Below are 14,683 nucleotides of genomic sequence, written 5' to 3' on the forward strand. Positions count from 1 at the left end.
TTTTTCGAGGCAGGGTTTCTCTGGTTTTGGAGCCTGTCCTGGAACTAGCTCTGTAGACCAGGCTGGTCTCGAACTCACAGAGCTCCGCCTGCCTCTGCCTCCCGAGTGCTGGGATTGAAGGCGTGCGCCACCACCGCCCGGCTTAGGTGGATTTCTATTTCAGTCTTAATAATCATGTATTCCCTCTTGGTGGTCACTCTCATGGTTCATATTTCTGCCTGATGGACTCTTGTCTGTCTTTAGACTTCCCAAGTAAGAAGAGGAAGAGGAGCCGTTGGAACCAAGACACAATGGAACAGAAGACAGTGATTCCAGGAATGCCCACAGTTATTCCCCCTGGACTGACACGGGAACAAGAAAGAGCTTACATAGGTAAATACACGTTCTGCATCCAGGTGCATCTTCAGGTTGTTACTGCTTATTCTGAGTGACGAATCTGTTGAAAGTCTGAGATTTTAGTCTTGGGACAAGGTGGTGTGATCAGGTGTGCTTTTATAGCTTTGGCATAAACTGTGATTTGCTTGATCAGTCCTGCATCTGTAGCTTCTCAGCAGCACATAGTCCTTACTAAGCAGCCCACTTCTCAGCTGCTCTTGCTCATTGATGAGGTGCATGCTGTCTGCCTCTGGACAGGCCCCAGTGGAGAACACTGCAGGTATTGTAAATCAGGTGCCTGGTTTGTAGTATGGCCTTTCACCATAATATGGTTCCCTTTCCCTAAAATGTGATTTTGCTTTTTTTTTTATAGGTTTACAAAACAGTTCAAACAAAAAGTGGCTCTGAAAGTATTTACAGTTCACCCATTTTCAGCATCTTTTCTTGTTTGATCTTTTAAAGAGCGTTCTTAAAAATGAAGGCTCTTGTAGTTTACCACTAAAGGACTCTGCTGGGAAGGGTTTACTGTTTGATTTGAAATGAGGTGGTGGCAGGATTTCAAAAAATTAAGTTACTGTCCACAGTTGAGTTGAAATTGAACCTCAAAATTACTCAGAAACCAAGGTCATTAATACAAGTTGTGTGTTTCTGTCCAGTTGTCTCAAAGTGCACTTGATAAAACATTTTCAACTAACCAAATAAATATCCTCTTTGGGCAGAAACCTAGTGGTCTTCACATGCACAGCTCCAAGGCCGATGTGGTCTAAATCTGGAGGTCTTCATTTCCTGGTTTTTAGATGGCTGAGAGTTTTGAGGCGTTGGAGTTGTCTGCTTCTCACAATACTTACTAACACTACTTTCTCTCACTGTTGCTGTTTACCCAACCCTTAGGTGTCATTAGAGTGTTGGACCTTCCAACCTTGTAAAATGCCCCCTAGTGGTGTCATAGCCCAAGAACACAGAATCTGAGAAACACTTAATATTTCACAACACTCTTTCTCTTCCTCTGGGGGCCTAGTTAATGCACTAAGCCCTTAAAGACTGTTTACATCTTACATCAAGATAGACAGAAGAGGCTAGTATAGGTTCTTTGCTTTATGAGAGATAACAACTTTTCTGGTTTATGTAGTTCTGGATATTCAAGTTAGATCCCACAATTAAGAGGCTGCCCTATGGTAATTACTTTTATCTGAAGTTCTTGAGTTTAATGTCTGACTGTAAAGCTAGAACTTGTTGGAGTAAAGGAGCTTGGATAGCAACTGTGTCCCATGGCATACATTTTGTCCAGATGGCCTCCGTATCCTCTCACTGTTAAATTAACAATCCATGTGTTTAGGGTGGAGATGTTGTGTATAACCCTGTGAGACATACGTTAACAGTTATCAGCCAGGCACAATTACAATTATCCTAGCACTCAGGATGCAGAGAGTTCCAGGATAGCCAAAACTACAAAGAGAAATCCTGTTTTGAAAAGCTGGGTGGTGGTGGGAGACACCTTTAATCCCATCTCTTGGGAGGAAGAGGCAGGCGGATATCTGAGGTTGAGGCCAACCTGGTCTTCAAAGCAAGTTCCAGGGCAGGCTCCAAAGCTACACAGAGAAACCCTGCCTCTAGCCCACCACCCCCCAAAAAATCTGTACTTAGGTGTGTATTAATTATGCATTATAAGTAAGCCATGCCCTTCCAACCTGCTCAGAAACCTGGCTCGTGATAAAGATATAGAAGAGGTAGTTTGCACCATATTGAAGAAGCTGCTCTAGGTCTGCTATACTACTGCTGTGTTACATTTCCCCTGAGTTACTGGAAGCTTAGTGAAACCCCCATCTCTTGTCATTTCAAACTTTAGGGCCACGTGCATTCTTCTTTACCTTCACTTTCCATCTTTTAACACCCCTGCCACATCAGTAGGTAGTCTGAAAATAAACTCATGGACAGGTGTAGTAGTGCATACCTTTTATCCAATCACTGGGGAGGCAGGGGCAGATAATCTCTGAGTTCTAGACCAACCAACCTGGTCTACCTAGTGAGTTCCAAGATATCCAGGGACGTCTTTGAGACCTTGCTTCAGAAAAAAAAAGAAAAACAAGCCTGGCAGTGGTGGTGCACACCTTTAATCCCAGCAGTCTAGAGGCAGATGGGTCTCCAGAGTTCGAGGCTAGCCTGGTCTACAGATCAAGTTACAGGACAGCTAGGGCTACACAGAGATCCTGTCTCAAACAAAACAAAACAAAAAAGCCGAAAGCAAAGTAAAAAATAAGCTTACACACTCGAGAGGCAGAGACAGGTGGATCTCTGAGTTCGAGACCAGCCTGGTCTACAGAGCTAGTTCCAGGACAGGCTCCAAAGCCACAGAGAAACCCTGTCTTGAAAAACCAAAAAAAAAGCTTACAGAACCTTACTTAGGCCCACTGGTTTATAAAAAGAAAGGTATATGGTTTGTTCAATATTTGAAAGTTACAGGTATAGAAAGTGTATGTACAAATTTGTAAGATGTTGAATTATTAAATGTCTTGCCTAAAGAATTTAAACCTGGTCTTAATGAAAATGGTCTTTGCTCAACTGCTATTATTTTATTATCCCATGTTAATTGAGTAATTTTGGGTTGTGTTTAAAATTTATTGAAGAAATAGAAACTTAAGTCTTGCCCTGAGTTTGGTGGGTACCAGGTACTGGTGATCTTAAATGGTGTTGGTTCAGGGTGCCAATTGTAATAAGCAAGTGTTGGTGGGGAAGGGAAGAGGTGACTACCTCCTGATAATTGCAATTGTAAGCTGTAGTGAACAGTCTTAACTGCTAACCCCTCTTCCAACAAACTGTTTGCTTCCTAAGTGTTAACCATTTTGAAGTGAAAATTAACTGTAGATGTAAATGGACTCCTGCTGCTAGGTGGTTGGGGGTTTTTGCCTCAGTGTGTCACTGATCAGTCATCCCTTTCAAAGTCTCCGAGTTCTTCATGCTTGTTATTGAGATTTGAGATGTTTTTTGGTAACATTGTCTTTTTTCCATCCTTTTTTTTTCTTTCCTAACCTGGTTTCTTCCAGTGCAACTACAGATAGAAGACCTGACTCGTAAACTGCGCACAGGAGACCTGGGCATCCCCCCTAACCCTGAGGACAGGTTGGGAAACAGTTTTAACCAGCTGACAGTAACGCTTTTACCTTTTTCTCAATATGTTTTTACTGGTGGCAACATATTGTGTCAGTTCAATAAAATCCTAGTTAAGACGACTGGTATTCTGACCAGGGTTTATTTAGCAGAATGTGTATGTTCAGTCAACAGTTAGAAAAGTTGGAATTTAATGAGAGAATGAGTTAAAGGAAATGAATAACTGGTTTCTAATGATAAGCACGTAGATTTTTAACCTGAAAATTTACCCACCCCTAGGGACAGTGGGGGGTAGCCATTAACCTGCCGTTCACTGGCTGCTTTGGCTGAAAGCACAGGGGGCAGTTTTTCTCATGGTAATTGTGCAGGGATATGAGAGTATTTTTAATTATCACTGAATTTGAGCAGGCCAAGCTTGTTGAAGTCTTACCTGCTTGTGGTTTTGGGATTGTTTTAAAATCAGGAGATTTCTAACCAACTTCCTTCATTGCCAATTAATTTTCAGGCTTGGCCATTGCCTGCGGGTTTTGGGAGGGAAAGGCAAACAACCAACCCCTAAATTACTTTTTCTTTTTTAAAGGGAACGTGGGCCTCAAACAGCTGTGGTCATATCATTTCAGTTTACAGTTTCTCTCGTCTCTGAAAAGTTAAAAGTTCATGTGAGAGAGGAACTTTCTAAGTGGTATTTTATTGGCTGATCTTCGAACAGCTAAAGTCTGGTCATTTAATTGACAATAAGCTTCCATTGAAATCTTAGTGCATGTAGTATAGTTGAAAAGATTTGCTTGGAATGTGTTTCTGGCTTTTGTTATTCTGGTAATGGCTTTAGAAGTTACACAGTTCTGCTGCCCCTTGCCATGAAACAAATGAACTTAATGATTTCTCCATATTGACCTTTTATTTATCAAGTTTGTTATTTTTTTACATACAGATTTTGATTGGAAAGTTATGTTTTATATTTCTTTTTTGATTTGAAGATTTTTATTTTTTAATTTTTTTTGAGATTTACATTGTAGGTTATAGACCACAACTGTTTAGTGCCTTTTTGGCCTTTTCCCCTTTAATGGTATGTCTACAGGTTACCAGGCAATTCCTCCAAAGGTTGAGTTTTTAACAAACCTTGTTTGCTTCCTGGAGAACTGGGATTAGAGTGCAGTTGATGTCTCTGATGCCTCTTCTAGGTGAAGAAGTCCGACCAGTCTAACCTCTAGATTGCTAGCTTTTGCTTTTCACTTCCACAGTTTGGGAAGAGGTTAAATGGGTATGGAGTTATGAAGCCTTTAAAAGGCCGATTTGGTTCTGGTACAATTTGGTATTTAGCCAGAAACATTCAATTATAGAGAGCAATGGGGTGGGCATGCTAGCAATGAGAAAAACCAGAGCAGGGTTTTTTCTCCTTGTATATGTTCAAATTTGAAAGAGGCGATAATGCCTGATTGCTTTTGCTTTTAAGCCCAGGTTGGAGGGAAATACATGAGTTTCTTACCTTACTAAGATGATTTCTTAAGAAGGTGTATTTCAAAATTAAGCCACTTTCTGCTATTTTGATGTTGCTTAACTTGCACAATTAAAATGTTTTAAAGCCTGTTGTAGACTTAAATGTGTAAGATGACAGTCTAATGAGTTGGGGATGTTTGCTTGTGTTCACTATGATTGGATTGTGCTAACAGTTCATACAGTTGCTAGAAACGGAGGTGTCATTTAGCCGTCATTAGCCACGAACAAACCTGACCTTTTATTCCATCGTGTGTGTAACCTGGTATGACATGGTTCCCTTTAGGCTGAAGACAGTGGGAGCAGCCGAGTTCAGTTCTTGCTCTCCAACTAGGCACAATTCTCTCAACTAAACCAAGGGTATAGGAGTCGGGACTACTTTTCAGGATGTTTTTTAAAATAACCTGATCCACATGGTCTCTTCCCTTCTTGCAGCTACTACTAAATTTACATACAGAGTATCAAGCTATGGTCCTTTTTGTAATCTTAACTCAGAATCTAGGAGTATAACTTCTCTTTTTTGTTACCGCAAAATCTAGCTGTGGTAAAGTGACCACTTTATCATTACTATATATATTTTTTTATTTTTTTTTTTGCTTGTAGCGTCAGCATTTTACTCCTTAAAAATGAGAGAAATTTCTGCTTTCTGGACTTGTAAACTCTGGCGGAGAATTATAGTTTCCCCTTGCTGTTGGCAGGTTCAGACCCTAGACAAGTGTTTGACTAAATCTGCATTTGCAGCCTCTTGCAGAAGCTGCGTTAGCAATTTAACGGTTTTCTCTACTCAGACTCCCCACCTCGAACAGCCAGCCAGGCCATTGAAGGAAAAGCAGAGACGAAGCCTTGCACCATTTCTCTCCATTGTGGGGGCCAAGTAGCTATAGTAGCTTGAGTCCCAGCTGCTTTGGGTGAACAAGTTTGTGTTCACTGTGTGGCAGGGGTACAGGTGCTCTTCCTAATAGACACAGTTCACCTAAACTCGGGTTTCTGTGGTTCATCAAGTTGGGTTATTATAATTTTTTTCAAATGAAAGCATCATTTGGCAAGAAGCCTCCAGAGGATGATACTGTTCTTGCCACTTGTGGTCCAAAGGTTTCTCATTACTGGACCCTTCCTCAGCCACTTTTAGAAGTAAAGACTTTTTCCCTTTCTCACATATACCCCACATTGCTTGATGTTAAGTCAGATTTTTATCTCCCCATTCCACACGATCTTGAATAGCACACGTTATGGTCGGTTCCTCCGAAGAGTTTTGTTAGGATCTGAGAGGCAGAGGGGCTGGGGGGAGACTTGTAAATAGTCCATATGGGAGCAAAGGGAGTGAGGGGCCAAGCAGTAATGGGGCTCTGTCTCCCGCAGGTCCCCTTCCCCTGAGCCAATCTACAACAGTGAGGGGAAGCGGCTTAATACTCGAGAGTTCCGTACCCGCAAAAAGCTTGAAGAGGAGCGACACACACTTATCACAGAGATGGTTGCTCTCAACCCGGACTTTAAACCACCTGCAGATTACAAGTAAGCAAGCAGAGTCAGGTAGTTTGGGACAAGGGCACATTCAGATCATATGTAACCTGCTTGGACAATTCTGGTTTATTACTCACTTTTTGGCCCAAATTGTCCTTAATTCTCATGTGGTATATACTTGATTGTAGAAGAGCTTTGGTTATGTGTACTATCTCCCAGAAAGAGAGATGCTGATGGTCTTTTCTTCCTTTAGGCCTCCAGCAACACGTGTGAGTGATAAAGTAATGATCCCCCAAGATGAGTATCCAGAAATCAATTTTGTGGGTCTCTTAATTGGGCCTAGGTGAGTAGAATTCTCAGTAGTCCTTGGTAGAGGGGTCTTGGTGCTATGTGTTTTGCAGTTCCTCACCAATGACTAATTTAGCTCAGTGTTTTCACTCTGAAATAAGAATTTGCACTGAATATATATACCCTATCTTTTCTGCCTTTTGATAGAGGGAATACTCTGAAGAACATTGAGAAGGAATGCAATGCCAAGATCATGATACGGGGGAAAGGATCTGTGAAAGAGGGGAAAGTTGGGCGCAAAGATGGTCAAATGTTGCCAGGAGAGGATGAACCTCTTCATGCTCTAGTCACTGCCAATACAATGGAGAATGTCAAAAAGGCAGTAGAACAGGTGTGTGGTGAGCCCAGAAGGAAACTTCTTGCTGGAAACCTAGGTGATGGCCCTAGGCACTATTGACAGCTGTTGGTGTGTCTTAATAGATCAGAAACATCCTGAAGCAGGGTATTGAGACCCCAGAGGACCAGAATGATCTACGGAAGATGCAGCTTCGGGAGTTGGCTCGTTTGAATGGCACTCTACGGGAAGATGATAACAGGTCAGTGGTAATGTTGAGAAGACTGCATAGGAACCTAAAGAACATTTTGAAGTGGAAAGGTGGTTTCTATAGGTCTTTGAATTGATTTCTCTACCTCAACAGGATCTTAAGACCCTGGCAGAGCTCAGAGACACGCAGCATTACCAATACTACCGTGTGTACCAAGTGTGGAGGGGCTGGCCACATTGCATCTGATTGCAAATTTCAGAGGTGAGGCCTGGCTGCTTTTGGAAGTTGGCTCCCTTGCAGCCCACTGGTCTTCAGGATCCTCCTTCCACTACTGGCTTGTGGTTCATCTTGTGTACTAGAGCGCATCCTTCCTGTGGGTGTGGTTGGGTGGCGTGTGTTTTTAAACTTGAGGACTAGAAATGTGTAGAGCCTACTACTATTGTCCAGAAACTTACACTCTGGCTATAAATGTTTCCATTGGGTGAATATTCACATTTGCTGCTTAAGATTTGTTAAGACTTAAGGGGTTTTAGCTGGGCATCGGTGGCGCATGAGTTTAATCCCAGCACTAGGGAGGCAGAAGCAGGTGGATCTCTGTGAGCCTGGTCTACAGAGCGAGTTCCAGGATAGGTTCCAAAGCTACACAGAAAAACTTGGTTTTGAAAAGCAAACAAAGCCTGGTCTACAGAGCGAGTTCCAGGACAGGCTCCAAAGCCACAGAGAAACCCTGTCTCGAAAAACCAAAAAAAAAGAAAAAAAAAAAAAAAAAGAAAAAACAAAAGCAAACAATCCTGCCCCCCCCCCCCAAAATACCTTAAGGGGTTTCATTTCCATATGATCCTTTTTAGGGGAGGTGTACATGTAGTTTCTCTATATCTTGCATAAATTCCCTTCTCTTAAACAAGGAAGATGGAAGTAGAATTTTTTTGTCTTTTTTGATTTGAGTTTTTCTCCTGCATCTATGTCTATACTGTGTGTGTCTTAGTGCCTGCAGATATTAGAAGAGGGTTTTAGATCCCTAGATCTTCCCAGCACTCGGGAGGCAGAGGCAGGCGGATCTCTGTGAGTTCGAGACCAGCCTGGTCTACAGAGCTAGTTCCAGGACAGGCTCCAAAGCCACAGAGAAACCCCGTCTCGAAAAACCAAAATAAATAAATAAGTAGATTCCTAGATCTGAAGTGGTGGGCAGTTGAAAGCTGTCATGTGGTTGCTGGAAATTGAACCCGAAGTAGGATTTGATAAAGCATGAGGGGTAAGGGTCTGGTATGGTGGTGGGTCAGTTCTAACCCAGGGCCTCTACTATGGCTGGCAGTGATAATAGAGTGGATGTTGGAGAAGCATTTCCAATAAAGGGCTAGAAAAGGGGGGAGGGTTTCGCTTAACTGAATTAGAGCTTTCTATTTTCTCCTTTCTTTGTGTTTCCAATCCTACTTTAGGCCTGGTGACCCTCAGTCAGCTCAGGATAAAGCACGGATGGATAAAGAATATTTGTCCCTTATGGCTGAGCTAGGGGAAGCTCCTGTTCCTGCATCTGTGGGCTCTACGTCTGGACCTGCCACCACACCCTTGTCCAGTGCACCAAGACCTGCTGCTCCTGCCAGCAACCCACCACCACCGGTGAGCCCTGGGACAATTCTTTGGTCTAGCTCCCCCATTCTCTTCTATAGAGAGACCAGGAGCTATGTGTGGCTAACATAAAATTTAGAGGTGGATATAGCTGGCAACATTGTTCTTCTGGGATGTCTGGCCATTGTGGAAGGAGCCTGCCTGTCCTCTTGTTCTGGTCTTCTGACATAGTCAGAAGAACAATGTTGCCACCAGGGGGAGCAGGCACGGACATTAGCAGGAAATGCTCTCATGTAGTCTCTCATGTCTACAACGCAGAGTCGCCCACCCTGGATGAATTCTGGCCCTTCAGAGAATCGGCCCTATCATGGCATGCATGGAGGTGGTCCTGGTGGGCCTGGAGGTGGCCCCCACAGTTTCCCACACCCATTACCCAGCCTGACAGGTGGGCATGGTGGACATCCCATGCAGCACAACCCAAATGGACCACCACCACCTTGGATGCAGCCACCACCCCCACCAATGAACCAGGGCCCCCACCCACCTGGGCATCATGGCCCTCCTCCAATGGGTAAGTAAGTGTCAGACCAGAAACCTTGGGGTTTGTGGGAGTGGATAGGTTCATACCAAGTGATTCTGAACTTTAAGCAGTACTAAATGGCTAGCCAGTGGTCTGAATCTTGCTGAGACCTAGACTTATGGAGTACCTTCTGTGTGGGGAGGTCCACCTGCTGTTACGGCTGAACTTTTGGGAGGTTAATGACTCAGACAGCTGTATGACTGAGAAAGCTATTGGGGATGTCTCGCCTGACCAGTTCAAATGTCCTGCTAAGTCCCTGCTCTTTCCTTCCATCAAGATCAGTACCTGGGAAGTACGCCTGTGGGCTCTGGGGTCTATCGCCTGCATCAAGGAAAAGGTAATATACTCTCTTGGGATTTCTGTCTAGGGCCGTGGGAGCTAGTGGGAGCACTAGCCTGGGTCTCCCATTCTCAAAAGCCTAATTCTAATTCTTTGTTTGCCTGCAGGTATGATGCCGCCACCGCCTATGGGCATGATGCCGCCGCCTCCGCCACCTCCCAGTGGGCAGCCCCCGCCTCCTCCCTCTGGTCCTCTTCCTCCATGGCAGCAGCAGCAGCAGCAGCCTCCACCACCCCCTCCGCCCAGCAGCAGTATGGCTTCCAGCACCCCCTTGCCATGGCAGCAAAGTGAGTGGAATATTTTGGGCTTGTGGGGGTGGGTGGGATGTGGGCTGGGGCTGAGATGAAAGAGAACCTCATATCTCACATGGGCTGGAGACACCTTGGGTGAGGAGACTTTGGTCTCAGCAAGGGCAGTGGGGTTGAAAGCCAGGCTGTCTGGCCCAAAGGAATGTCTTGGGGAGGAGAGCTGATGTTTGGTGCGGTTGTGTTTGGGAGAGACTTGGGAGGTCTGGAGGGGAGCCTTCCATTGTAGACAGAGCACCAGAAGTCCAGGCTGAGCTGCTGGTTTGGCCGTGCCTTGTGCGCGGAATCAAGAGTGGGATGGTGCATGCATGTTCTGGAGGGGGTTGTGATTGGGCCTGAGAGACTGCAGAGATAAGGAAGGGAAGGGGTCAGTGGGGAGAGAGCAGCTGTGGGTTTGAGGCTGAATGTGCCGTTCGGTGGTGGCGGCGGCTGGGCGGAGGGACGTCAAAGCCGGTTCTTGTGTCTGGTACTCTCCCCTTAGCCCCTCCAGGGGCATTGGTGACAAAGGGCTTACTTTGTGAAGCCCAGAGACCATGAGGCTGACCCCAGGGTAGTCCTGCCCACCCCTCCACTCCCATCACCAGGACAGCCCTGCCCGCCCGCCCCCCACCACCGTACCGCATGCCAAGGAAGGAGCAGGCGCCCCTCGACCCCCATCCCAAGGCAGCAGCCGCAGAGAGCCGCGGTGTACCCCCAGCGCGTGTGACCTTGGGCTTCTTTACTACCCCAGATACGACGACTACCACCACGAGCGCTGGCACAGGGTCCATCCCGCCATGGCAACAGCAGCAGGCGGCTGCCGCAGCTTCTCCAGGAGCCCCTCAGATGCAAGGCAACCCCACTATGGTGCCCCTGCCCCCCGGGGTCCAGCCGCCTCTGCCGCCCGGGGCCCCTCCCCCTCCGCCGCCTCCGCCACCTGGTTCCGCCGGCATGATGTATGCCCCACCCCCTCCTCCTCCGCCTCCCATGGACCCTTCTAACTTTGTCACCATGATGGGCATGGGGGTGGCGGGCATGCCGCCCTTCGGGATGCCTCCAGCTCCCCCACCGCCTCCACCACAGAACTAGACTTGTTTTTTTTTTTTTTTTTTTAAGAAAATATATATTATATACATAGAGAGTTGGTCTCGTTTAAACACACGCCGAACCTCACCATATGGAGCCAGACATTGGGATGCACGCATGTGATTGTGTGTGCACGCATGTGTGTGTGTGCACGCACTGGGCTGGGCCAAGTGACTGTGGACTCGCTTGGGAATGGGCAGGTGGTAGTTAAGGGCGCCAGCTTGGGCTCTCCTGGCGCCCTGTAGCATCGAGTGTCTTCTTTGTCTTCTTCTCTCCTCACCCAACTCCCTTTGCCTCTCCCCAAACCGGGCCGCCAGGATCCCTCCCCGCGGCAGCGATGGCCCGAGCCATGAGAGTGAGGACTTTCCGCGCCCATTGGTGACCCTTCCAGGCAGACAGCCTCAGCAGCGCCCTTGGTGGACAGGATGGTTCGGCAAAGCAGCCTGAGTTATTTTTGTGGACGGAATCGGAACACGCTGGCTCCATATCGTGAAATTTTTATTAATTTTTATCTTTTTCCTTTGTTATTTCCTTATCTTTTCCTTTCTTCAGACTCCGTCCAAGGAGATGCTCTCCCCGGTCTTCTGCTGCAGATAGAATCCTTTCCCTTGTCTCCATTCCTCTTTCCCCAAGGAGAGAGGAGCAAATGGTTAGGCACAGACTTTGGCCATTAATGTCAAGTTTGGTTGTGAAGGCGGGTCCTGTGTGGTTTATCTTTGCCACCTTTTAAAGCATCTTGAGAATTTAGATGTTGTTAGATAGGGTTAATCCAGCCCTGGGATTCATACCTTCCTGTACTCCTGCCAGCAGTAAGTGGGACAGCCCAAGCCACTATAGACCTGCCTGCCAGTCTGGAGTCTTCCATGCTCCTGATCACCTAAACTGCCTCAGATGCCATTTGCTTCTCTTCTTCCAGGAAAGCTTCCCGTTATTGTTTTATTTTGACCCCAGATGTCCAGATGTTTTACAGTGTCTGGGGCTTGTGCCCCTTGTTCTTCGTTCAGCTTCTTTGCCCCTTCCCTCTTCATGGAGTGATTATGTTGACAATAATGTGTAATGCGCGTTCTTTTCACTGGTTTATCTACAGAAATTTCTCTGGGCTTTTTTTTTTGTTTTTTGTTTTTGTTGTTTTTTTGGTGTTTGATTCAACACTGCACTAAAGGGGGGAATGTTCCATTGAATAAAAGAGCAGTGTGGTTTTCTGGGTCTGTTTTTTTCTTTCTAAACTTCCTTTTCCCTACCAACGATACCAAAGTTTCCCTTACCTACCTGTTTTAACACCTGGCTTCAACCCCCTACCCTGTTTCTCCTTGATGTAACTGAGAACCAGGCTCACTTCATATCTCAGTGATCTGTCATTTTGATCACTTGGGGCTCTAACCTCCATATTTGAGCTCTAGTTAAGATTTGTGTCTACTGGCTGCCATCTGACTTAAGGACCTGGGCCTGGGGAGTCATCAACACTAAAGGTCAGACCAACTAATCCTGCTTGTCAGGCACAGAGCTGCTAAAATTAAAACCGCCAAGTTGCCTTTTTCTTTCCCTGCTGGTGACTCTCAGCCTGCCAATGCTGCAGGCTTTGGGGGGAGTGCTGGGGGTGGAATGCAATGCCCTTGTGCAAAGTGGGCACCTCTGCGTAGGGTCTTCTGCAATCTGTTCTATTTTGGGTAGTAGATAATACTTAGATGGTACCCAAAAATTTCCCCCTTCCTGCCTTTGTGAGAGCCAGGTCTTTGGGCAGCTCCTGCAGCTGTTACTGGGCAGAGCTTTCTTGCTGGTCTGTCCAGTATCCCGCCTCAGGTGTTACATCCCACCCTTAGAAGTTCCCTAACCAAGCCCTAAACTAAAGGTTTTTTCCCTTTGTCCTTAACCTTACATGGTGGGGGCAGGGCCTTGCCACCCCCTTCGACCTTGGCTTCACCTCATTGCTTCCCTCACAATCTTGGTTTCCCTGGTGGGCTCGTTGGACGGTTAATTAGCTCTTTGAAGCTCTGGAAGCAGAAAAGTGGCGCTATGTGGGTTTTAGAAATAAAATCAATAAATGACTTAACCACGGCTCAGCTATCCTCTTGTCTCCCCACCCCTTCCCCCAGGGGAGGTTAGTATGCTTCTGTGGCTCCCCTCTCTCGCCCTACTGCAGCCTTTGTTACAGTTTCAGAGAGCACTTACCCATGCGGACAGTATTTAGGAGGTGGGAAACACCCACTTGGTCTATGGCATCTTAGGAAAATCTCACGCCAGTTTCTAATGATGGCAGACAGTACCCCTGCCCTCTTGGTGTTGGGCTAGGAAGTAACAGATAGAAAAGCTCAGCATGAAGTCTCTTTTTATTCCTGAGACTTAAGACAAGTGCTTTGCAGAAATAAAACATTGGTACAGAGAGGGAGGCCAGGTTTCTAGTTAGAAACTTTTAGTCCAGCATAGACAACTTAAAGTTAGTCTGGGGTAGATGTGTACTCAGGGTTCTGACAAGTAAACTACCCATGACCCTGAGTAAGGGTGAGACAGAAAAGGTAAAGAGACAAAAAGGTATGTTTAAGATTGCAGGTCTTATCCTGAAAATATGGGATGTAGGATGAAAGGAGGGAGCCCTACCATGGTGGTCCCAGAAAGACCGTGGAGGAAGTCTGGCAAGCATGCATGGCCTTTAGATTTGGCAGGGCTGTCCAACTTTTTGGCCATATAATACGATGTGGTCTGCAAGTGTGTTGGACTGTATTCACAGCTATTGCTGTGTGCTGTGCTGTGTGGGTTGGATTAGAAAGGGAGTGCGAGGGTAGGGGGCTGGCTTGGTAGCAGGCCTGAGGACCTGTGCCACAGAACAGCAGGTCAGCTGGGCTATGCTTGATGGCTGAGGTGATTTGCAGCAAAACTATGAGTAGACTTGGAGAAAACACAGGTTTCTATGGCCCCAGAATGTTGGCCACAATTGAGGTGTGCGTTGGTAGTATGGATAACAAGCTATGACTGTTGAGGGTGACTCTGCCAAGGAAGCTGAACTCTGGCCCCTGTAACCTTCCAGGGGTGGAATAGTGGAAACGTAGGCTGGAAATCAAGAAATGGTGATGTGCCTTGCTCAAATGCTGCCAACTGTTAAGGGCCTGCTTGATTCTCAGAACCTATGTGAAGATGCCAGGTGGACCCTTTAATTCTAGTGTTTTGAAGGCTGTTAGGAAGGTCTTTGAGTTGGAGGCCATCTTAGAGTTTTAGGCCAGCCAGGGCTACATAATGAGACCCACCAAGTGTATATGGGTTGTATAAATTGTCTATGGTGCCTTAGGAGACACCATGACTGGCAACTCTTAAAAGGAAAACATTTATTTGGGGTGACTCTTACAGCTCAGAGGTTCAGTCCATTATGGTGGAGAGCATGGCAGCAGTCATGGTGCTGAGAGTTACAGGAAGTGAATTGGGACACTGGGCTTAGGAAACCTCAAAGCCCCATAGTGACACTTCCTCCAATCAATAAGGATACTCCTGTGAGATTATGGGGGCCAATTACATTTCAAACTACCACAGTAGGTTATTTCGGGGGGGCGGGGTTTTAGGTTTTGGGTTTC

General features: G+C 46.1%; 1 protein-coding gene across 8 annotated transcripts in view; it reads left to right on the forward strand.

Moving 5' to 3' along the window:
• Sf1 (splicing factor 1) overlaps window positions 1-12,329 on the forward strand; it is a 13,989-nt gene extending 1,660 nt beyond the window's left edge. The window contains exons 2-14 of one of the 8 annotated variants that reach the window (XM_005351804.2): window positions 244-372; window positions 3,417-3,492; window positions 6,334-6,486; window positions 6,689-6,778; window positions 6,931-7,114; window positions 7,204-7,319; window positions 7,422-7,529; window positions 8,705-8,885; window positions 9,132-9,405; window positions 9,692-9,751; window positions 9,861-10,040; window positions 10,789-10,993; window positions 11,441-12,329. In XM_005351804.2, coding sequence (XP_005351861.1) covers window positions 244-372; window positions 3,417-3,492; window positions 6,334-6,486; window positions 6,689-6,778; window positions 6,931-7,114; window positions 7,204-7,319; window positions 7,422-7,529; window positions 8,705-8,885; window positions 9,132-9,405; window positions 9,692-9,751; window positions 9,861-10,040; window positions 10,789-10,993; window positions 11,441-11,570 — 1,886 coding nt within the window. In that variant the 3' untranslated portion in view covers window positions 11,571-12,329. Of the gene's footprint in view, window positions 1-243; window positions 373-3,416; window positions 3,493-6,333; window positions 6,487-6,688; window positions 6,779-6,930; window positions 7,115-7,203; window positions 7,320-7,421; window positions 7,530-8,704; window positions 8,886-9,131; window positions 9,410-9,691; window positions 9,752-9,860; window positions 10,041-10,788 lie in introns of all 8 variants that reach the window. The other 7 variants (XM_005351807.2, XM_026781218.1, XM_013347921.2 and 4 more) reach the window with 7 other exon arrangements.
• Window positions 12,330-14,683: the final 2,354 nt, after the last annotated feature.

This window comes from Microtus ochrogaster, chromosome 8 (genome assembly GCF_000317375.1).
Source record: "Microtus ochrogaster isolate Prairie Vole_2 chromosome 8, MicOch1.0, whole genome shotgun sequence".
NCBI lineage: Eukaryota > Metazoa > Chordata > Mammalia > Rodentia > Cricetidae > Microtus > Microtus ochrogaster.